General features: G+C 41.8%; 2 protein-coding genes across 3 annotated transcripts; one reads left to right on the top strand and one right to left on the bottom strand.

Annotated features, from left to right (window-relative positions):
• Positions 1-2,171: 2,171 nt before the first annotated feature.
• On the top strand, positions 2,172-13,947 carry si:dkey-103i16.6 (uncharacterized protein LOC557125 homolog). Its single transcript, XM_040025382.1, has 8 exons — positions 2,172-2,454; positions 8,892-9,114; positions 10,186-10,404; positions 10,573-10,805; positions 12,044-12,144; positions 12,228-12,389; positions 12,480-12,692; positions 12,807-13,947. Exons 2-8 carry the CDS (start codon positions 8,900-8,902, stop codon positions 12,993-12,995), a joined length of 1,332 nt encoding a protein of 443 aa, XP_039881316.1. The 5' UTR covers positions 2,172-2,454; positions 8,892-8,899; the 3' UTR covers positions 12,996-13,947.
• On the bottom strand, positions 13,740-23,120 carry ric8b (RIC8 guanine nucleotide exchange factor B). Of its 2 annotated transcripts, none has more exons than XM_040025380.1 (10): positions 22,828-23,120; positions 22,371-22,418; positions 21,656-22,285; positions 19,533-19,627; positions 18,007-18,157; positions 17,636-17,734; positions 17,400-17,544; positions 17,116-17,260; positions 16,732-16,851; positions 13,740-15,002 (listed from the first exon to the last, which is right to left on the bottom strand). In XM_040025380.1, the coding sequence occupies exons 1-10, from the start codon at positions 22,909-22,911 to the stop codon at positions 14,894-14,896; spliced, it is 1,626 nt and encodes a 541-aa protein (XP_039881314.1). In that variant the 5' UTR covers positions 22,912-23,120; the 3' UTR covers positions 13,740-14,893. The 2 variants fall into 2 exon arrangements, with proteins under 2 accessions (XP_039881314.1, XP_039881315.1); XM_040025381.1 differs by having other exon boundaries at positions 17,636-17,731; positions 22,828-23,119.
• Positions 23,121-24,154: the final 1,034 nt, after the last annotated feature.

Raw genomic sequence — 24,154 nt, 5'->3', positions numbered from 1 at the left:
AACACCGTATTTCGAAATATACATTTATATGTAGTAGAAACAATTGGTTTAAATAAAATGCAGCCTCAAAACACAACCAGACTTTGGTGGGATGGGACACGGACATAAATACCTCGAGACCGCCTCCTCCCTTCGAGGCGGAAGTGACGTACATATTTAGGTTTACCAGAGATCGTCTGTCTTAAATAGATGGTCACGTCTCACCTGAAAACAAATGCAACCTCTGTGCGTAAAGGCATAAAGGTGAAAGGTGGTATGAAATATGATAATAAGCTATTAATTTTAGAAATATACACATTAAAAACTTAGTGAATAAGGGTATAGGTCCTGTATTTTAAATCTTGTCACAGAGTTTGTGAAAGTTATCCAAACATTTATCACAACATTAAGATAAGAGTAGTCCAGGGGTAGGCAACTCCAGGCCTCGTGTGCCCTGCAGATTTTAGACATCACCCCGTTTCAACACACCTGAATCAAATGTTCATTCCCAGGCCTCTGGAGAATGTCAAGACATTTTGGGGAGGTAATTTAGCCATTTAAATCAGCTGTGTTGGATCAAGGACACATCTAAAACCTGCAGGACTCGAGGCCTGGAGTTGCCTACCCCTGGAGTAGTCTAATCCACACTCGGTCAAAAGTACACATACAGGCTTGTATATTCATAGACCTTCACTAATACTTGGTTAAATCTCCTTTAGCAAGTTGCACCTTGACCAGATGCTTTTGGTAGCCATCAAAAAGCTTTGGTTACAGCTTCCGTTGGATATTTGTTCACTCTTCATTTCACGCTTGGTAGAGTTAATTGAAATTTGTTGGTTTGATACATGGACCTAACTTTCAGGTGTAGTCTGCACATTTTCAATAGAGTTATGGTTTGGAAAGGTTTGGAAAGACGTTTATAGCAGCTTAATGTTTGCCTGCATTTTCCACTCCAAAACCAGTTTTGATGTGTCTTTGTGATCATTGTCCATTTGAAACACCCAATTTTGTCCAAGTTTCAACTATCTAGCTGTTGATTTGAGGTAAACTTGAAGAATTTAAAGGGAGTTCTCCTTTATTATTCTGTCCATTTTCTGTAATGTACCAGTACCCCTGGTAGCAAAACAGTTGCAAACAACATGCTACCACCACTATGCTTGACAGCTGGTACAGACTTTGCAGATTTAAAAGCCTCGCCTTTACTCCACTAAACATTCCTCTTGTCATTGTGGCCAAAGAGCTCAAATTTTTCCTTGTCTGACCATAAAACTTTTCTTCAGAGGACAGCTGGACAGCATGGACAGCTGTAAATTTCAATCAAGCTTGAAGATGTTGATTCTAGAGCAGGGGATTGTTTCTTGACTGACACACTCTTGTTCCATAGTGATGCAAAATTCACTTAATTGTGGGCAGAGGACATTGATGTTTCAGCAGTTTCCAGGTCATGGCAGGTTTGAGCCTCGGTGGCTGCTGGGTTGTTCCTAAACTTTTCCTGTCGTCTGAGGGTAAGTTTGGCTCTTTTCCAGACATTACAAACAGATGACAGATCTGAATATCTTGTCCTGGCCTTGTCTTGCCAGAACAAGACGTTTGAATTGTTGATCTTGAATTAATGATCTTGTAATCTATTTAGAAATGGCTCCAAGAGACTTTCCCAACTTGTATAAATCTATAATTCTCCTTCTTAGATCTTAATTGAGTTCCTTGGACTTTCCCATTTTTCTGCGTATCGATCAATCCAATGAGTGCTGTCAAACACAGCCTTTCTATGTTGGCAAAGAGAAACTACTGTTGTAGTCAATCATGATAGTTTTTATATTTACAAAATGTTTAGTTTTGGTTCATTTTTTAAATTAATTTCTAGGTTTTTTTTATTTCTTTTAACTATTATAGTACTATAATATGGGGGTTTAATCAGGGCCAAGTTTTTTTTTTGCTTGTGTCTTTACTGGTCTTGTCACATGTTTGTGAGCACAGGCTAAATAAAGGAAACATCTCTCTGTATGATATCAGCAAATCAAGCTACAGCCTCCAAAAAGATTACAAACACTTCTTTGAACATCCAAAATGTATCGCTGGGTGACTTTTAGACCTACTATTAATTTGAATAGGACTTTACCGGAAACGTGGTGTCACGTGACTCCTGTTCAGTTTCCCGCCTGTATTCGTACACAGTAATTTAGTACCCGGAAACGGCAGCAGAGTGACAGCTCGCTGTGTAAAAACTTCCTGTTCAGGCTGCGTGCAACCTCACTGTATGGCTTTGAGAAGAAGGAGACACCCTTAATACAGTTTAAACAGCTGTTTGTTTGGCTGCCGCAGCTGGAGGGCTACGCTTTAACATTTTACGGGAAGCTCGAAAGTTTTTGTTTATTTTTTTGGATGTAAAACATCACGAGTGGCTCAACAAAAGTCTGCAGTGTGTCGTCGTCGTCTGCTCGTCATTCAGAACCTCTGCCGTCTGGAAAGACACAGGTAGCTAATGACATGCAAATGAAATGAAAGCCCTCTTATAACCTTTCAGTGGCATTACTGTTAGTGTTACCACTGCACTTCCATCTTTTAATATCAATTCCCATGGTTTCCTGCAGAATGAAGCGAAATGACGTCAAATTGATTTTAGGGAAAGCTTTTTTTTTTTTTTTTACACTAAATGGATCCACATACAGTTTCATGAAACGAGTCCATGGGCCCTTCAAGTGAATTAAAACCCCACATTTTCAGTGTGATCTGACGTAGTTTGCATTTATGCTAAGTCGAAGAAAGGGCTGAGAAAGTGGTAGGCCTATCTAGATGTCTGCTTCCAAAATGTGGAAAGTTTCACGCTAACATGTCTCCCCCATCATTTTAGTGACAGTGTAAAGATTTTCTGAGCTACAAGCATTCAAAATACATCGGGGTTTGTCCAGAAAAATCAAATCAACACCTGTGACAGAGAAACAGAAATAAGCATTGGCACCCTGGATGTTATATGTGCTTTTATTACAGCTCAACTGTTGTTGGTGTAAATCAGGCCTCCCTTTCACACCTTTAGTTGGTTCAAAATGCTACTGTTCACCTTCTTAACAGAAAACATAAGATGCAACTTATTCCTCTGATCTGGCCTCTCTTCAGTAGCTTCCCCTGCATCTTAGGATTGATTTTAAGATTTATTTTTTGCATTGAACCCACCATATATTGCTTATCTCTTAACACCTTATGTGCCTCCAATCAGAATCAGAAAGGGTTTTATTGCCAAATGTTGAGCAGGTTTACAACATTAGGAAATTGCTGCGGTGCTTCAGTGCAAACATACTGTCATAAATTACGCTAAAATAGACATGAAAATAAAAATAAGAATTAAAAGTGCTAAGTAGATAGATAGATATATACATGAGTGCAGGTGGTGATCAGTGCCAAACATGGAATGATGCAGTGAACACAGCGTAGGGTCATGTGTTAGTGGTGGGAACAGTCATACGGTTATTGTTCATGAGTCCAACAGCAGAGGGGAAGAAACTGTTCTTATGGCGAGAGGTTCTGGTGCGACTGGACCCTCCTGCCTGAGGGGAGCAGGTCAAACAGACTGTGTCCAGGGTGTGAAGGGTCAGCTGTGATCCGAGCTGCACGCCCCAGTGTCCTGGAGGTGTACAGGTCCTGCAGAGATGGGAGTCTGCAGCCAATCACCTTCTCAGCAGAGCGCACAACACGCTGCAGTCTCTGTTTGTCCCTGATAGTGGCTCCAGCGTACCACACGGTGATGGAGGAGGTGAGGATGGACTCGATGATTGCAGTGTAGAATTGCATCATCGTCCGTGTTGGCAGGTTGAATCTCTTCAGCTGCCTCAGGAAGTACATCCTCTGCTGGGCTTTCTTAATGACGGAGGTGATGGTGGGCTCCCACTTCAGGTCCTGGGTGATGGTGGTACCCAGGAAGCGGAATGAGTCCACAGAGGTGATGGGGGTGTCAGTCAGGATGATGGGGGGGGGGGGGGGTGGGGCTGTGTGCTTCCTGAAGTCCACAATAATCTCCACTGTCTTCTGGGCATTCAGCACCAGGTTGTTGTGGCTGCACCAGGACACCAGACGTTCAACCTCCCTCCTGTAGGCAGACTCATCCCCGTCCGAGATGAGTCCAATAACGGTGGTGTCATCTGCAAACTTGATTTGCAAGGGCCCTAAGATCTGCTAACCAGCTACAAACACTAGCCTTAAGAACAGGGAGGGGAAGTCGAACTTTCTCAGCTATAGTCCCTAAATTGTTGAATAAGTTGCCCCCCACCTCATGTTAAACTGGCTCCCACCTTAGACATTTAGTATGCCTTCAAACTCATGTTTATTCTTTGACTTTAAAGTCTGCGTGAAAGCTTAGATATTTAAGCTGATGTATTGTCTCTTGCATTTTTGTGTTAATTACTGATAAGTGTGGGCATGTGTGCGTGGTGCATCTTTATTGTGTTAACTATCTGTTTCATGTGCAACACTTTGGTCAACTTTGTTATTTTAAATATGTTTCATAAACAAATTTGGACTGGAATTTTTCTGTTAAACGTTTAAAAACATATTTCTGGGTCAATTTTCAAGGATCATATCATTTTTGACACCAGGCTCATCTTATACATCCATTTCCTGTGTTTCAAAAGTAAATATCTAATATAGTCATTTTAACACTTACAAGTATTTGGGCTTTGAAATAAAGAAAAAAAAAAACACACAGAAGGGTGTCTGGATCAGTGGATCCTTTGCATTCATGGACTAGGACAGGGGTGGGCAATTCCAGGCCTCAGCTGTGTTGGATTAAGGACACACCTGCAGGGACACCGGCCCTCGAGGCCTGGAGTTGCCCACCCCTGGACTAGGAGAACTTCCTCAGAATCTAAAGTTGTTGGATCATTGTGATATCACCAAACTATTCTATAAAACACATAAACATCAGTGTTTTCATAGCCATGAGTTAAAAATGTGACTGCTAGAAACTATTTTGACACAGAACAGATTCATGTATATCTAAATGTAGGGGAAAGTGAGGCTCATATGACCCTTGACTGTTTACCCAAAGTGCTTTATTTTTTTGTTTGTTTTCTCCAGTGAAATATTAAAAACAAAACAAACACAAAAAAAAAACAGTAATGTTTGCACTTGGTGCAGGTGTTAGTCTGCACCCTAAAATTGTTTAAATGTATAAAACCACAGCAGATCCAAACCAGCCCACTGGTACAAACTACATCAGTTTGTACTGATGTAGCTTGGAGAATACAGAGGTTTGTAGTCAATACAATGCACTTACCACAGTGTAGCTGAAATTATCCCTATGTTGTTGGTGCCATATGTGTCCGCCTTTACTTGGGGGTCTAACATTTATCCACAATCATGGTTTCTTCATTCATTTTTATGGTTGGGCTTCTCTGTGGCAAGAATCTTGGTAATTTTTGTCACTGTTTTTGCATTGTTTTGTTTTTAATAATTAACCGAAGCCAAATTTCTAACTGAGATAGAAATTTGGTGCTTGCACAGTCCTAGTTTGTGGTTAGTTTGTTGTTTACTAAAATGTTATGTGTAATGCTTGAGAAGTGCCAGCAGGTGACAGTGTACCCTCACTGTGTGTAACACGGCACTAACAGAGCCTCCACCATGTTTTACAGATGACTGTAGACACACAGTTGTACCTCTCTCTTTAGGTTCTTCAAACATATTGACGACAATTTTAATCAGAAATTTCAAATTTGCATTAATCATGCCGTAAGACCTGTTGCCACTGATTTTCAGTGCAGTTCGTGTGTAATTTGGCTACCTCAGCGTTTTCTCCCTGTTTCCCTTCCTTAAGAATAGATTCTAGACAGCTATCCTTTCTGAGAATATTTCTGTGAGACTTCAGTGAACAGTAGATGAATCAACTAAGGTGAGAGGTGTACATCTCAGGTCCTGTGTAAAGTCTTTGCTGGATTTTTCTTTTTCCCTATTTCTTAAAGACACAGCTTTCAGATGCTGTGTAACTGTTGTAGATCATGTTTATTCTAGCCACTTCTTCTCTGGTTCTTCACTTATCCAGTTTCCTGTTGTGACTCACCTTGTTGGGAAAAAATATATATATTTTATGTCTGTCAAATTGTGTTGTCTTTGGCATTTTCATAGATTCACCTTCAAGTGACCACACTTTGTTTTCCAAACATTTTTGGACATATTTCAAATTATTGAAATTATTATTATTTTTTCATATGGAGTGAAAATAATGTAGAATTAAACTGTTTAATTAGAAAGTGTTTCTTATTACTAAGCTTCACTATTGTGAAAATAATGTCATTTGAATTTTAAAGTGATGCAGTGACTTTAAAGAGAATGTAGGTTGTTCGGTACAAGCTATAAGCTTGTATTGATAGCTCATTGGTTCTTAATTTAAGGCGAGTGCGTCTTCAGAGGAGCAGCAAGGCAAGAGTCATTATTCAGCCATCGACCTGCTGGGCAAATTTAGCTCTCCACCGCCCACCTTCCTCTCTACATGCAAACAATATAGCAGCACAAATTAGGACTTGCTGCTTTGTGTCAATTGAGAGTCCAACAAAGATGCTACATAGAGTGATATGTCATTAGTGAGCAGGTGGGGTGGGAGGACATATAGCTGCTGCCTCTCCAATTAAGTAATGAAGTGGTTTCTATGGAGACCAGGCTGCTGTGTCTGCTTGGGGAGGGGGCAGAGTTCAGAGTCGGCAGTTGTCAACTCTGCTGCAAGTGGAGGGTTAAATGCCGGGGCTGCAGGGGGAAGCCCCTCATTAAACATACCTAAATTTAATCAAAGAGACACCTGAGCCTTTCTTTGAAGTTTCAGTTGCACCGCTCACAGAAAATGGATAAACTGCAGCACCATTACGATGATGTAATCATAAAAACATACCTAAGCAGCTTTAACATTATTGCACTGTGAATGTCAAAACTAAACACGAAACTAACACTCTTAATCCTGTTCCTTATGGAAATGTTTGCTGTTTTTTTTTATTTTTAAAATATAAATTACTCTAACTATTCCTTTGATTTATCTCTATTTGTCTTCCTTTTTAACACAGTATTTAGGTAGAACTTGTTTACCTACTGATCAGTAAATGTCGTGGGGATGCTGTTGCCTTTGTTCCCTTTATACAAACTTCTTGGTTGGCATTTGGCCTTTGCTCTCAGTCTCTTATATGTTAAAAGGATTATCAATCAGCCTAACTTTCTTTTAGGGGGGTTTCGTGGTGATCAGTGAGGTGTCCTCAAACCTAATTAGATGACTGTAACCCTCGTATGAGCAGCTACAGGCCTGGTGGTCTGGTAGTGGGACTCTCTGGGCTCAGATTTTCAACTAGGGAGAGCGAGAACAAGCAGAGTGAAAGGCCAAGCAAAGAGAAGGGGGCACTCAAATCCGTTTTAAGCCTTTTGTCATTTATTCAGGGGATTTATTTGTCATTAAAGAGTGATAACGGCATCTGTGGAACGTTTAGACTTTTCGCTAGATTGGGAAAAAAAATTAAAATCAACATTTAAGTCAAAGTCAGTTTGATGTCATAATAAATGACTTTGTGGACCTTTTGTGGCAGAGTTGTTCCTGAAGTTTAGAGGTCAGAGTCATTTGCTCAACTTAAGGTTCACTACAGCAGTTTGTGCAGCATCTCCAGATGTGATTCTGCTACAAGAGTTAATATCATGTTGTTGAGTTGAGTGCTGCAACACAACACGGTCTGTGCGAGATCTTAATAATTGGGCTGGTGATATATTGCCTGTACTCAGCAGTGTCTTTTTGAGTGGGGGCCAGACAAAGCCAAGACCCTCGGCCTCCTGCTGTTTTTAATAGTTCTTTAGGTAATGTGGGAGCTTCAGTCTTTTATGGAGGGAAAGAATGTGTCTAAAATATAAAGCAGGTTGATGAATGTGAACTTTAACATGTTCTTTATCACTAATGCATTATTTTAAGAGGAAAAAAAGTTGCATTTTTTTAATTTTTATTTTTAATTTTTTGCTTCAAGCCTTTAAATGTTAAAGTAGTTTTAGCAAAGTAGTGTCCTGCAGAGGTGTCTCTTCTCCTCTCACCTCTGGAGGGTGATAAAGAGCTTCTGGAGGAGGGTGCATCGTATCTCCCTGCTGCTCCCATTGCTTTCTGAAATGGACTTGTTTTATGGGTTGTACGTCTTTTGTTTTCTTGTTCGCAACCTCTCTGTGGTCATTCCTCGTGGAAGTTCTTTGAAGGCCTAGAATAGCTTGGAGGAGAAGCCCCCTCCTCCCTTCTGTCCTCTTCTTCTCCTCTGCTACCTTTTATTGAATCCTGCCTCTGTATCATTTATCTCTGAACACCCCCACACCCACCCCTCACCCCTGTCTGCCCATTTGTGGGGGCTGTTAGGGGGCATCCTCTTTTCTCTCCCAGCTGGGTTTGTTGACACACAGTCAACCTACGCTTCTCTTTCACCTCTGCTCCCCCTCTTTTTAACTCTCACCCCCCACCTCGCAGCTCCTCTCTCTGCTTTGACTGAACAGTAAAGCTGCCACAGCTGTGGGTTGTATTGGCATAGCTGCTGGGGGGGTAAATATATTGCAGTCATTACCTTTTGTTCAAGAGTTGACAGTTTTAAAACATTTCAGCTTCTCGGTGTGTAGAGGAACTGAAGAGAAAAGGATGCCCCGATGATTTGAGTGTAACAGCTTTTTAAATATGGGAGGAGAAGGAAGGAAAATCAGAGAATACACATTCATAACTAATTAGCAGAAAAAGATGTGAATTGAAAGGAAAACGTGCATTGGAAAAAAAAAAAAAACAAGCTTATGAATTGCCTCTTTAAAAAAAAAAAAGTCCATTGTGCTATCAGTACACAGACAAATCTCATACAAATAAGACAGAGGGAAGAAATTTGAATTACAGCTCATGAACAGTCACTGAAGTTTAATTTGTGTATTGTTTTCGCCAACAGGTGTTGGAATGAACAGGTCCAGGTCCAGCTGGGATAAAAAGACCTCCCAAGCTTCAGTCACCAGGATAACCCGCAGCTCTCAGGCCAGGCACACCAACCACATAGAGCCCCCGGACTCCGGGCCGAGCCTGTATGGAAAACAAAGGAGGAAGCAAACTGATTCGGCATTGGCTCAGAACCTCAGTCAGATGAGTGTGAGTGGACAGGATGCTTTATTTACAGGGTAAGGACATGTAACAGCGATCCTGTATAAAGAAAACCAGTTAACCTCACACAAGTCCAGTACAGCAGTGTATTAATTAATGGGAAAATGTTCAGTGTCTTGGAGAACTTTTGGCTCTCTCAAGCCATTTTTCCACAGGAACATCAGGAAACATCAAGACAATGGCCCTCATTCACTAATATATACATAGAAATGTCACTATGCTATGAGCACTAAATGAAAAATAATCAGGTTTTAAAAACATAATGAAATTGGAGTGCAAGTGTTGCAGCAGTGTGGCCTTAATATGCTTTAAAACTGAGGCATGATCATCATCATTATGTACAGAAGTGTTCATATCAAGTATTTTTGTCTAGCAGTGAAATGGTTGCCTATGAACTAATTATTATTTTTAAAGGTATGCTTCAGCCCACGCCCACCAAAATGACTTGATTCTTGGTTTCTTTACACTCAGTTTTAATTCCTTTTGTTTGATTCTGTGGGTTTTACTGTTGGTTAACATTTGGGAAACGTGACAGAGATGAAATTATGAATATTTTGTCATTTAAAGATGTGTTAACATTCTGAGGCACGCTGGCCTTCTCAGACAGCTATAATTGTAATAAAATATTGATGGATGCTGGATTTGTGCTGAAGATCACAGATCTGTTTGAGATTCCTTTTGGTTGAGGTGCCTGTGGTCTTTGAGTAGAACATGCAGGATGTAGGACCATTCACTAGCTGTGAAGTCACTGCATTACTACTACATACTGCTCTATTCTTTGAGCCACCAGGTGAAAGATTTAACAGCCAGTGTTTGCATCACATGCACTTACTGAAGTTCAGCACTGTTTTATGAAACAAACATGACACACGGACTTCATGAGGAGTTTAGGACTCACAGTGCTGAAGAGAGTCCTTTCTGCAACAATGAGCGGAAACATAATGAATTTGGGGCAGATTACACCTCCTTGGCGGTATGGCCTGACTGATAACTGTCTAAAGTAATGTTGGTGTGGTCCATGTGACACGAGACTATAAAAAGAAATAATGAAAGCTGCAAAGTAAAGCACACACTGTCTTTTTCTCCAGTAAAGGAAAGGTTCCCAAAGCCAGCAGTGATTCTGTGCCGGCACCTCAGCCCTCTGCACCAAGATCTGATCAGACTGCTCCATCTTCGCCCGCTGTTAAGTCATCATCCCAGGGAGGCCTGGCATCTGTGGCTCGGCTGGTGAAGCTCGGCCGCTGTAAGAACGTAGTAGTGGTGGCTGGAGCAGGAATCAGCACAGCAAGTGGGATCCCAGACTTTAGGTTGGTGTCTAAAACCTCACCAATCTGCAGATTTTCACTGTGAAAGCTGTTTAGCGGCTCAACCTTCTTGTCCATAAGAAGAAATCCACCACTGGCTCACTTTTATCTGCATTACTTGAACCTCAGAAAATCAGTGTTTCAGAATGTACCAATGTACCAATTTTTCAGGACTCCAGGAACAGGTCTTTACGCAAACTTGGAAAAGTATAACATCCCATACCCAGAAGCCATTTTCAACATCGACTACTTCTCCAATGACCCGCAGCCGTTCTTCTCCTTGGCTAAGGCTCTGTATCCTGGCAGCCATCGTCCAAACTACATACACTACTTCATCCGCATGCTTCATCACAAAGGCCTCCTGCTCAGATTGTACACCCAGAACATCGACGGACTGGAGAAATGTGAGTGAGAAACAGTTGGGCTACAGCATCGGTGTTGTTTTGAAGCTGCCCAGTGGTTTGTGGATTGACTTAAGCTCGAGATGCCTCATTACCATTAATGTGACTTTTTGAAAAACCCAGCTACAGGATTGGAAGATTTAGCTGCCTTTTTATTGAAGCATCTGCCAGCAGGGATGAGTTGTAAAGGGTTGTTGTTTGACGATTTAACAATAAGGTGTCTTTGAAGGGGCTCCCTGTCCACTGCTGTTTGGCAGCTTTCATTTTTCAGTGTACTTGGCTATCTGTGAGTTCTTCAGTGCATTAGTCAGAGAAGATGTGTAATTTAATTTACCTTTTTGGGGGGGATTTGTCAATGTAGCGGCTATCTCGGGTTTTACAAAGTGGCTGCAGCTAAAAAAAAAAACTTGAGTTTAGCTAAATCTACTTTTTCAAGGCCAAGGAATCCAGTGCAGGAAAAACAGGTTTCCCCCGTACAGCAAGTGATGTTATCTGTGCTCTGTGGATGATTTTATATAAGCGATCGAAGAAACGCCATCAACACTGGCTTTCTCTTTAATAATATTTATAAAGCGCTTTCAAACAAAGTGCTGTACAACTATTTAAAACAAGCAGCGTATCAACATTAAGACAACCCTCAACTGCAATGGCATCTTTTCTGTAGCTGAATGCAGAAGGTGAGAACTCAGTCCGCCACTGCTCTAAAGCAGCACATCTTGAGAGTTCATATTCAAACAAAGGTACTGGTGACAGCTGCTCTGCAGGACCCAAAGCTGGCTGCCTGTTCTCCGTTCTCCTGTGTCATAGTCGGTTCAAGCTAATTTGTTGCTGTTATTGAATTCCTTGGCCTAAAAGTATATTTAGCAGTTAAAATCAATGTTATAATTAGTTTCTTTTTTTTGTTTTTTAAAGAAGTTTAGAAGCAGAAATCCACAGAGACATCTGGGCAAACTGCAACACTGTGCTTAAAAAAACAGCTTTTAGATATCCCCCTAAAAACCCACCAAAAATACAATTAATTAACAATAATTATAAACCCTCACTATGTGGAATATCTTGTTATGTAAAAGATTTCAGTCAGCACGCCTGATGTTAAGATTTGTCTTGAGGGAGCTAGAGTAAGATTTTTATTCCCCCTCATTATTGTCTGACTTTAATAAAAGTCAAATAGGACAAACTCAGATTGTTTGCATTAATGCTCCTGTTTCGCTCCTAATGTGATCATATTTGAAAACCTTCAGTGTGTGGCATCCCTGATGAAAAACTCGTAGAAGCTCATGGAAGTTTTGCCACTGCTTCGTGTCACCTGTGCTACACTCCTTACCCCGCTGAGGAGGCCAAGGTTCGTATGCCTCTTTATATTATATATGAATCCCATGCGCTTGATGCCACGTTAATCTTTCCTGCGTGTTTTTTGTCTAACAGCGGGCGATAATGAATGACAACGTCCCCATATGCACATTTTGTGCCGCAACGGTCAAACCGGATGTTGTGTTTTTCGGTGAGGACCTTCCTCAGAAGTATTTCCTGCACACTAAAGATTTCCCAAAAGCTGACCTGCTCATCATTATGGGCACGTCTTTGCAGGTAAACATTAAAATTTAATATGATATCATAGTAAAAACAGGTTGTTTGTGTAAAGGCACATTCCATTAAATGTTAAATAAAATGTTTCAGATTGAGCCATTTGCCAGCTTGGTGAACACGGTGCGCTCCACTGTGCCACGTCTCCTCCTGAACCGACATGCTGTGGGTCCCTTTGAGAAGGTCCCGCTCCGGCGAGGGGACCACACGGAGCTAGGAAACCTGGAGGATACTGTGCGGAAGTTTGCCGAAATGCTCGGCTGGAACAACGAGATCGAAGAGCTGATGAGGAACCAGGAAACACTGGTGGGTTCTAAAAGCTCTCACAGGTCATAAATGTCTCAGTTAAAAAGGAAAAAAGCTGCAGAATGATTGTTACGCAGTCCTGTGGCACTCAGTGGTTTTCATTTCTTTCTGCAGACCATCCCAGCGTTGGTAAGCAGTCCGCCATCACAGACATGTCCGATCAGAGCAACAGCAGAGCCTCAAGGCAGGACTGAGACATCCAGGTCCATACCAGGAGCTCAGAGAGCAGCAGGCAGCGGCGGCGAGGAGACAGATTCTGAGACAGACAGCAAGAGCTCTGCATCGTCCACCCTAAGCAACTAAATATTACGACACTTGAAGGATTTTGAAGTTTCCACTATCCATAGTTCACATGGCAGACTGTTCTGTTAACTGTAACCTCTAATCAGATTAGAGTCTTACCTCTTCATCTAAGAGCCAGTATGTGATGTTTGTATCATGGTTATATGAACGCGTCAAAAGGTTAATCAAGTTCAAACAGCATCCATCAAGAACACTAGTAGACATTCGAGCCTTGTATCAAAAATATTAATTTTAAGGTGTTTTAAGTCAGTGTAATGTGTTAATGTTTTATAATCAGTATAACATTGTCTTTGAGAGCATATTTAATAAAAGTATTGTGTAATTTGCACTTTGTCCAAAAAAAGACATTTATTCTTCAGTCTATTAACTTTTGTGGAAATTATATGATGCCAGTTCATAAATGCTTTCCACTTAGAAAAACACGAACAAAACTTGAATGTGGTGGAATAATTGTGTTTACAGCTGAGCACAAAACAAATCTACAGCGATAGGGGGGGAAAAATACAGACATGAGAAACCCAGCAAATGATAACCAACTTTGGCAAATCGAAAAGAGTAAAGTCAACTTGCACAAATTTGATTAACAATGAGAAACGCTGATGTAACAAGCAGTTAAATTATGTGTATAACCGGCCAAGCATGTGAGATCTGCATAGAATTAAATTATACCAAGACACAGAAAATATATTACTTTGTTTATATAAAGTCACACATTTAGTGTCAAATAAACAACATTTTCATAGGTTTCTTTTTTTTGATTCAACATCATGCAGATGACAAAAGGAACAGAGATTAGAAAACAATCATCGTAGTTCACACATTTCATTGTCAAGAGCCCGAACAGGCAAAAACCACCATCGACCTGTGGAGAATGCTGCATCGCCTCAAGTCTTAAATTTAATGAAACTTGTTTTCTTTTCTCCATAACGTCATCAATTGAGTACCAGAGAGAGAAAAAAGTGAACTACCACTAACATTTGTTTTTTGTCCATGGTAAAAACTGATTACACAAAGTGAGCTGCAGGTTTAAACCGTCCACAAACACATCAGTCCTGTGCTCCAGCAGTACCAGCAGCTTTACCGCTAACAGTGTTTACTATGATTCGTGTTAAAATTGTGCACCTTCTAGTCATATTTTATATATGTATATATTTTTAAAAAAAAAGAAGTGAAGGAATGTTTATTCACACCCAAAACTACACTTTAAACAAAACAGTGTTTCCAGCAAGAAGCAAAACTCAGCAGAAAGTATATTCTTTCCCCACAGGGAGCACTAAAGCAAAAGATGCAGCAGTAACTGTGAACTCCTCCTCGGCAGTCTTCCTGCCACGCACGACTCCGCTTCAGCTCGAGACAGCCTCTGGAGCCTGCTGTGAAATGTTTAGCTGCGTTCTACTTCAGGACTGGTTTGATTTCATTTATTACAGCAAGTGCCTGTCCTATTTGAAGAAAAAAAAAAAAAAAAAAAAAGAGGCTAAGATTTTGCTAAGAGTCCAGTCCATGATTGCAAAATAACACTTTATTTGCATTTAAGTGGCCGTCAGTCAATATCACTAAGAAAAACCAAAGAGGAGCTGATTGCCCTGCAAAGCGCAATAAAAGCCTGATATAAACTTACACATAAATATTTTATTTTTCACCATCACCATTTGTTCAGCTTTCTGTTAATCACTACCACTTGTCCCAGTTACAGCCCCCGAGGTGATAAATGGGACTTTCCCATCCAGCACCTGAAGTTTTTGGACACAGCTCTACACTCAGCAGCAGCTCATTCAGGATGGAGGCACAAATTCAAGCCCAGCTACAGAACCCACCTTCAATAATCACAACTCGAGATTTGTTGGGGGTGGGGCCCATCGGGCTTAGTGTGGAAAACGTGGCTGAGATATTCAGCAGCACTAGTCCGAGTCTGAGTCCGAGTTTTCCTCAGGTGGACTGCAGAGAGTTTCTTCCAAAGGTGCCAACGTCCCGTCGGGTTTGACGCCCATCGGTCGAATCACGTGCTGCCTGCGGACACAAAGAAGTAGATATCAGATATGACGTGCTGGATGGATGCTAAAGGAAAGCTGGAAGAACATTTTTCTTTTTAAAAAGGGCTTTTCAATTGCATGCGTCTGCACGTTCTGCATACACAACTCAAGGACCCTCACTCAACAACTCCCTCCCCTCCTTTCATGGACACTCGCCCCTGTCTGGCCATCCTCCCTCCCCTCCTTTGCAGTGGCAGTTTAATTACAGGATCAGTACTCAGCCTAATCTCCTCAAAGCCACGGCTGCCCCTTCACCCTAATCCAATTATACCTGCACCGTGTGTCACCACTCCCTCCGAGATGATTTATCAGAGAATTATCGGTCAAAAGATTTGACAGACTCAAACACAAATGGCCATGTAATTCCTTCTGATTCCTAGAATTAAATATCATTTAATTCTTAAAGGTTAAAGTTCTTTAAAGAGAACCAGAATCTCGTGACCCGGTATCACTGGCTCATTTACAATACAGACCAGCGTGACAAAACAAACAAAAACGTGCCATCATCTCTTCCAATTAGAGAGGGGGAAAAATGTCTTCCTTCCTCCTCGGGAGTGACAGAGGGCTGGGTGGGGGGGGAGTCTGGCAGGTGTAAGGGGTGGGGTGGGGGTGCAGAGTATGTGCTAATTGGAGCACCAGTTAAACAGTTAGAGGGGCACATTCTTGCAAGGACCTGACCGATCTCCTTAGAGTCGGCATCAAGGGACCACCTCTCCTTCATTGCAGAGGAAGAGAAGAAAGGGGATGCGGCCTCGGAAAGGAATCTTCCTCTTCTGGGTGCACGTGCCTCATTACAGCTCAACGCCCTCTTTTGGCTCAACAAAGGCGAGGACGGCTTTCTTATGCCTGCGCATTTATCCACCTATGTCTCTTGATCCACGTTCCACCCGAATAGCTTTGTCTAGCTGTGCCTCTGTCTCAGTCCACTCCTTGTCTGACCAGCGGCTTGCTTGTCAAATAAAAAGAAGAATAAAGTCAGGACGTGTGTTATTAAAAACCCGAATAAAGGAACAGGGAAACGACAAGTCGACTGTGTGAGCCAATTAGGTGATAATTAAGGAGCGGAGGTAATGATGCCGCTGGTGCGTTGTGGCAGCAGCTCCCCCATTTACACCGGCTGAATGACGCGGCGTGCACAAAGTCCAGTCCTAATTGAAGCTACATCTAAAAGGCAAGAGATTCTTCCAACGATGACTCGGTTGGCAGGGAGCGGGCTCACTGTTACTTTTGTGCAGGCGCTGTGCAAACTAACGTTGGCCTCTGCGCTCGCTGAGGAAAGGTCAACACAAACACAGCACGACCCTTTGCTCGGGAAACTGTATTTATATTTTGAGCAGGCGTGGTAAAAGAAAAAAAATATTTCGACAAGACTTCTGAGGCATCTATCATACTGAATTTTCCATTTTACACAGACTTTTTTTTAAACACATTCATGCATCCAAAGCTAATCTAAAATATGAAAAAGCAAATTCACAGACAGCAGATTGCTTTATATATTTGCGCTTTGTGGCAGAGCATGAAATGACCTCTAAACCTTTTTCAGTCCATCAGAAACTGCGGTGAAGTCAGAACACACACACAGCTGTTTTCGGTCCAAAAACTTTGCAACTGAAAATCCTCTGGTACTTTTCTAAGTGTTGTAAACAGCACATTGTAGATTTTGAAGCATGCCTCACTACTAGTTAGCGAGCTCTCTAGTTTATTACCTTGACAACTTGTCGAACATGTTGGCCAGCTTCTCGGCTTCGTACTCCTTCTGCTCCTCGGTCATCTCTTCGACGGGGTTCGGCATCGGCTCCTCGACGTGACCGGTGATGGGGTTGATGCTGAAAAAGAGAAATAGATGAGAACGCTGAATGTATAGCTGCAAAGGGAATTCAACTAATGGCAGCTATTTGTTATATCTGGGATTAAATTACTGGAGTTTGTCCCACGAGAATAAAAGGAAATAATTTTTTTTTTAAAGAGAGAGAGAGAGGATCAACATCAGCTACTAGACCAGCAGTTTTTGAATCGGTGCAGCACAAATGTAGTACACACAACAGTTAAATATGTGACACCTTATTGTAATCCCAGTGTGGAGGACTCACAAAGGTTTGGCAGATTTGTATTCTTCTGTGTCTGAGTCCTCATCGTCAGAGTACTGAGTCTCTCCTCTCCCTCCTCCAAGAAGTCCTCGAGCCGCAAGAAGTCCTGCTGCGTTTCCGTACCCCGTGTACTTCAACAGGTTGTCCACTGCAAGACAACACATTTACTAAAAGGTGGTACTGCTACACATAAATCCTGATGTGTTAAGGTAATTATTCTCATAAACTGCACTCAACCGAAAAGGCCACATTTTTCACCCCCTTCTTCTCCATTTTAAATCACTCACCGCTTTCTTTGCAGAGGACGAACAGAAACTCTGCAGCTGTCTGCTTCACGCCCATGTCCACATGTGTCATGAGGCGAACCAGCTTGTTTCTGATGGTGGTGCCAATCTCTGGCCTGCTCTTCACATCTTTCAGTGGGGGAAGTACCTTAAAAAAAAAAAAAGATATAAGGCTTAATAGTGCATCAATATTTCTATTTTAACACGCCTCTAAAGCTGAGCCCACAAACCGTGATTACCTGAGTTTTGATATATCTGCGGATCTCCCTGTGGTGTCTGGATCCTTCAGTCAAAAGGCTGAGTACTGGAGTCAAACCCTCTTTGTAATTGGACCCCTGCTTGGAGTGACAGACCACAAAAACTTCACTGTCTCCACAAACTCAGGGGCTGGATAGATATCCTTAACACACAAGCACGCAGCTAATAGAAATAAGATGACGGAGACACTGAATAACAGAGGAGAACCTGAGGGACATGACCTTTATTCAGGCTTTCTTCTCCTTCTAATCATAAATAAAAACAAAAACATCCGGGTGGAGTTAGAACACCTTTATGGATGCTAAACCGTTATTCTCGCGTCATCGTCATCGTGACAGAAGTTGAATTTTACCTTGTCGATTCTTTTCTCCATGAAGTCCAGCAACACCTCGATCGCGTCCATGTTTTTTCCGGCATATTTCTCCTGCCCTCCCTGCACGGGGACGTCAATTAAAACATCCAGATAGGACACGGGCAGGTTGTTCAGCAGGTTCACGGCATGGCTGCAAACAGTTAAAAACATTATATTTTTTTAATTATCCAGAGGTTTTAGGGTATTTGGAGAATAAAATCGAAATACATAAAGGTTAAAACACTTTTGAAAAGACATACCAGGTTTTGCTCAGGATTCACCACAATTCACAGGTGCAAAGCACAGAAAGAAAGTGACATGTTTTCTTCTCACTCATTGGCTGTATTAAATAACAACATCTGGGACAGGTCAATGTAGTTCACTACCAAATGAATGTGTCAGAGTTCGGGAGCATTAAGACGACATGCTCAGCACAAACCATGAAAATATGTGAGTGCACCCGCATGTCATGGCACTGTCATGGCACTGTTAACCCACAGGACCCCTTCCGTCCTAATCCCCACCAATGAAAAATCACTAGGAGCTCAAAAAGAGCACATGGAATAAAAATATGACAAATCGTGTCTCTGTCATGTGGTAAGTTTGCATTTTAACATCTATACCTCCTAAACTAGAGATTCACCAGAGATCATCTAAAATACTTTATTTTTCTCAAGTTAGCAATACTTACAATTACTGGTACCCGAAAGAGATAAATGTAGGAATAAAAGAAAAAAAAAAATAGTAAGAGTAGTTCTGGAAATGAGGTGATCCTTGAGCCGGTCAGTTTAAAAAGACAACAGTTTTATGGCGTAACCAGGGAGCACAGATGTAGGAATTACTGAGTCTGATACCAGAAGTCCGTCAGTCATAAACGCGTAGCACCAAAACACTCTACATTTGAAAATATTTATGCGTTAGTCTGACGATCATCCGACTAACAAACTTTAAAACGCCTGCCAGCTTGGCTTAAAACTAACTCTCTCCTTCGTGCTACCCTTTTCTATTCAAATTAGCTCTGTGTTACACTGCATTCAAATTACAGCTGGGTCGGTCAATGGGTCAAGCTCCCACGACTGATTCAGCCACCAATCTGACAGGTCAAGAGGATCATCACTCACTTTTACATGACACTGTTTAAATTTCAGGCTAAGACCACACATTCTTGGCATTCTTGCGTGAAATTACCATGAGAAACACTGCTGTCGCACAATGACAGAAAAAAGCTCATAGATAATATAAAATACAACAGCACTTTGCTAACGACACAAGCAAATCTCACAAGGTGATTTTCCTACACAGACACGGGGATGCAGTCTGCTTTTCTATGTAAATCACTTTCAAGTCATGTCTGAGGCTATAACTCATTCACACATGAAAGCTACAGGACACGGATACACGAAGGGACTGAGCCTCTTTGTGTTTAAGAGGTCCAAACATGTATATTGGTTTAAATCAAATACGAAGGTGCAGTCCGCTACAATAAACTATTAACATATGAAGATCAGCGAGGAACAGATTCCCACCTGTGTGCTTCCTCCGTTTTCTCCTCGGTCTCGGTCTTCAGCATCAGGAGATGACGCAGGATGGCAGCAATGAGCCGGAGCTGGTGATCGTCTTCCTGTCGAGCCGAGCACACACAAAAACACCGAGTCCAACCAGGGGTTTTGTTTATGCACAGCAAAGCAGTACGGTAAAAATACCTACGCTACAAGGGCATGAGGCTGGAAGCAAAAGCTAAAACCTTCAGTTAATCAATCATCCGTGCAAGTACGCATCAGTGGCGCGGAATAAAGTGGCTATTCTATTTTTATTCTAATATTAAAGTAGCTACTGCTATAACTACCGGGATATGCTGCCATTGTGTAACTGAGTAGGAGTAAAATAAAAAGGCATGAAAGGGTCACTATGTGTGTCATTTTCATTTGTTTCTCCCTCCTATCAGCACCATCTACCATTTAGCTCCCACAAGTTTCTTCTTTATTTCCTTAATTAACTTTTATTCACGTCACTAATTAATCAACTAAGTGACAAATTAGGGAGGGCAGTTAAAAGTGCCTAAATATAAATATCAAGATTGACACCAATACATCAAGAAAATAAGTAAGAAATTGCTGTGTTGGTACTTTTGCTGATGATATTTTGAATATGAGAATGGGGTGATTCTCAGCTCAGCGCAGAGCTGCAAGTATCTAGGCTGAAAGTAAAAAACTAGTTTAACAACAAAAACGTAACCCGAGAACTCAGGAGTACGCGAGGAGGAGTTACTGGTCTAATAGTGACAGGAGCAGAGAGGCTGTGGTGAGACTGAGGAAGAGGAAGTTTGGATTTCTAAGAGGAGAGCAGGGCCAAATGGGAATCTTAAAACTAAACGTAGCGTCAGCAGGACTTACACTGCCTCAGGTGCTGCCTTTGCAGTCGCGTTTCTCCTTTGAAATGCCTCCTCAGACAAGACGATCAAGTTTGACAGTGAATCAGATGCAAAAATTATCATACAATAAGTACATCATGAATGAAAAGCATGTGTACCAAGTATCATCCTTTTTTCAAGTCATGTTCATACTGAGTGGCCTGTGTGTGTGTGTAAGATTTTTATCAGGCGTTAACATCTTTAATATATAATATTATTCCAGCTCAATTTTATTTGAAGGTCAGGGCAAAATCATCAGAAAACATATTGACTGAACTCAGCTTAACATTGCTGTGCAATTTTAGAACTATGGTCTTTAAGGGCCGTTTTAGACTGTGATCATGTAACAATGTTTCATAGCTGTGATCAGTTTTTGGGGAGATTTTTTTACAGAGGCAAACATATTTATCCTTCAGGTTTTTCCACTTCTTCGCATATTCCCTCACATCCATCTTTATAGTTTCGTAGTCTCCTTACAGGAATCTGCTAAACTTTGTGAGTAATTATATTTATGCTATGATTAATCAAATCAAATCAAATCAAATCACTTTTATTGTCACATCACATGTGCAGGCACACTGGCACAGCACATGCGAGTGAAATTCTTGTGTGCGAGCCCCACAAGCAACAGAGATGTGCCAAACACAACAACACAAACGAGCAAACGAGCATTATTATTGCTTATACCGAGTTGATGACCGTTATTCTCTCACTGATAATGTCAAAAACTGTGGCAAAAATAAGCTGGGAATGCACAGGAGGATTCGACGGGGCTTAACTGGCCAATAGCACTGGGTTAAAAGGGGTTCCCAGTTACTTCTTAAGTTATGGTATAGATTTCCTGCAAAGGTCTAAATCAGGCATAACGGATGGGCAGCTTGTTTCACACAGTGAATGAACACATTCTCTGTTGTAGTGCTGCACCTGAGATAAATAAGGATTATTCTGACTAAGAATCATGCAAAGCTACCAGAGGAGCTTTGCATAAAAGCCATTCTTACTGATTTTTTTTTTACTCAGGCTGAGTTAATGTGGTTACACACTCACAGTAAATCACTGAGAGGAAGAGCGACTTCCTGAGAACCAGCAGTTCATGACAGATGCAATTTGGCTGCTCTTGGGAACAGCATATATGATCTTTGTAGTTCAGATTAAGACTGTAGTGCAATTAGTCACAAACGATTAGCACCGAGTGAGCCTTTACTGTAACATTGTTTTGTATAACCACCGCATACTCACCTCACCACCAGTTTCAGACAGTGTGAGGTTGAACATGGCTTTGAGTGCTTCCATCGCTCGCTCATTATTCTCTGCAGGCATGGACACGGCTTGCGGATCTGGACGGGCAGCTTCATACGGACCAACCCAGCGCACATCCAGCGTGTGCTCCAACACCTCTGTCAGCAGTCTAACAGCATGCCACTCTCTCCTCAAAAGCCCCCTCACGGCAGGTTGGAGGGCAGACAGCAGGAAGAGAAGGCGCAGTGTGAACAGGCCCACCTCATGGGACCACGTGCGGGCCGTGGCCAGGCTGGCACACAGACCACGAACCAGCTGCACATCCACGCAGACCTGCTGAGCCGCAGGGCTGTTATATACAACGTTGCAAAGGCACTTTAGGGCCTCCACCACCACCCTCTTGTTCTCCTCTGACAGTGTCTGTTCCTGAGAGCTTTTCTTGTCAGCATCCTGTTCCTCTCCAGCCCGCAGCCTCGCCATCCCTGCCAGGGTCAACATGCCTTCCTTGGTGGCTACAGGAGCCAGGACACGCTTATCTCTGGACATGATGCGGAGGGTCTCCAAGCATGTCTTCTGACAGCTGGGCTGCACCTGTCTCCCGAGGACTGTGAGCACACCGTGGCACAGCTTCTGCAAGGACGCACAGAGACACACACACACCGTCACTATCACACATTTCATGTAATAAGAAGCTGCTGGGCTAGATGGTACTCACACTCCGCAGGGTTTCCTCCTTTGGGTCGAAAGTGAAGGTTTGGGTGTTCTGCAACAGAAAGGATGCTCAGTGTCGACAGCAAACAAGATCGACTCGTGTCAAGCGTGCACTATCACATATTAGAAGCTATGAAACGGATTTAAAGTTGGAAACCTCAGAGAAACATGCAAAGTTTTCACGGGTGATGCATGATTAGCAGGCATGATTAGCATTTTTAGCTCTACTCTTGGCGCTGTAAATAAGGCCATATTGCATACTTTTGCTTCGCTCAATGTGTGTGTGCTTTTTTCTCTGATAATGCGAAACCAGGTTTCATTTGACGGAGCCAAACATTTCGGCTCAGCAGCCCAGAAAGATGTTCATGTCACCCAGAGCTAGCTGTCTGGCTAGGTGGCTAGCTAACGTTAGCACGGGCGTTTGTTTTGGTTGCAGAAAAACGAGCAAACGCGCGACTCACCTCTACATTATACTGCTGCAAGAGCTTCTCGATGTCCTCTTCGCTGGCAGTTTCAAGCTGAGATAAAATATTATTCAGATCCATGGGGGCTACCTGAAAAGCTCGGAGAGTTACCGGTGAGTGATGTGCAGCTACAGCTAGCTGGATGACAGGCTAACTTGTTTCAGGGCTGCTACTGTCAACAGGGAAACTCCCCTGACTGCCTCCATCAGCTGCAGCAGGGACCTGCTCCCCACTTTATCTATTCACATATTCCAGTAAACAGTCCGATGATGGCAAAATGTGTCATAGGAAGAGCCGCAGTTTATCTGGCAGGATACATGACGTGTATTCTGCGTATAAACAAAGACGTGTAGAATGAATGAATCCAAGTAACTTTAATAAACATTTAGAAAACTGGAAAAACTAAAAAACTAAAAGAAAACCCGTGAAATTCTTAAATTCATTTGGAATTTGTGAAAACAAATTTTGATCAATCAAAGTGTGTCGGATCTGGAAAAATATCAGTTTGCTGACCAATAAACCCCCATAAAACCGGACTCTGTCTCTGACATTTTATTTTCAAGTCATGTTTTCTCTCATCGAAATAATAACGAGGAGAAATTCGTTCTCATTTTGGTCATTTTCGGGTTTTGATATTATTAATTTTATTTCATTTTAGTTTCCAAAGTAGTTTTTCTTGTTTTAGATTAATTTTATTGGTTTTACTGCTCATCAGTGAAACATGTTCATCAGTACCTCATCAGGGTTGTAATCAATTAATTTTTAAAATATTTTTTCAGTTCACGAAGTCATCTCAGTTATTTTATTTTAATTTTAGGTCTAACTGTAACATCAATAGATAGACTGTGGTCATAGCGGATAAGTGACAATACCCACATATGATAGCTGGCACTAAAGGGTCTAAAGTGTGCCTTACACCATTACATCGCCAGCTACCCGAAACACTGATCCAAGGCAGGATAGATCCATGCTTTCATGTTGAATACACCAAAGTCTGATGCTACCATCCATATTTTGCTGCAGAAATCAAGACTCATCAGATGAGCCAACAATTTTTTCAGTCCTCTATCATCCAAATTTTGTGAGCCCATGTCATCTGTAGTCTCAGTTTCCTGTTTGTAGCTTACAGGAGTGGCATCAGTGGTCTTCTGCTGATGTCGCCCCTCTTATGCAGAAGATGCTTTTCTGCATACCCTGATTTAAAAGAGTGTTTATTTGAGTAACTGTTGCTTTCATGTAACTTGAAGCATCTGACCTCTGATGCAATCAAAACATTTTCACTCAGAGAACTGCTGATCGTTATTTTCAAACTTTTGGACCATTT

The sequence above is a fragment of the Simochromis diagramma genome, unplaced genomic scaffold, assembly GCF_900408965.1.
Source record: "Simochromis diagramma unplaced genomic scaffold, fSimDia1.1 OVJJ01000293.1, whole genome shotgun sequence".
Taxonomy (NCBI): domain Eukaryota; kingdom Metazoa; phylum Chordata; class Actinopteri; order Cichliformes; family Cichlidae; genus Simochromis; species Simochromis diagramma.
The sequence above is the reverse complement of the archived record's forward strand: the minus strand, read 5'-3'. Positions and strand labels throughout refer to the sequence as shown.

Bases quoted from the DNA above. Each gene is read 5' to 3' on its own strand.
- si:dkey-103i16.6 (XM_040025382.1), top strand. From the start codon at position 8,900: ATGAACAGGTCCAGGTCCAGCTGGGATAAAAAGACCTCCCAAGCTTCA. The intron at 10,405-10,572 runs GTTGGTGTCTAA...CCAATTTTTCAG, and splicing joins AGTGGGATCCCAGACTTTAG to GACTCCAGGAACAGGTCTTT. The intron at 12,693-12,806 runs GTGGGTTCTAAA...TTCTTTCTGCAG, and splicing joins TGAGGAACCAGGAAACACTG to ACCATCCCAGCGTTGGTAAG.
- ric8b (XM_040025380.1), bottom strand. From the start codon at position 22,911: ATGGATCTGAATAATATTTTATCTCAGCTTGAAACTGCCAGCGAAGAG. The intron at 22,286-22,370 runs GTGAGTACCATC...GCGTCCTTGCAG, and splicing joins AGGAGGAAACCCTGCGGAGT to AAGCTGTGCCACGGTGTGCT. The intron at 15,003-16,731 runs GTAATAAACTAG...TTGTGTCCGCAG, and splicing joins ATGTTCGACAAGTTGTCAAG to GCAGCACGTGATTCGACCGA.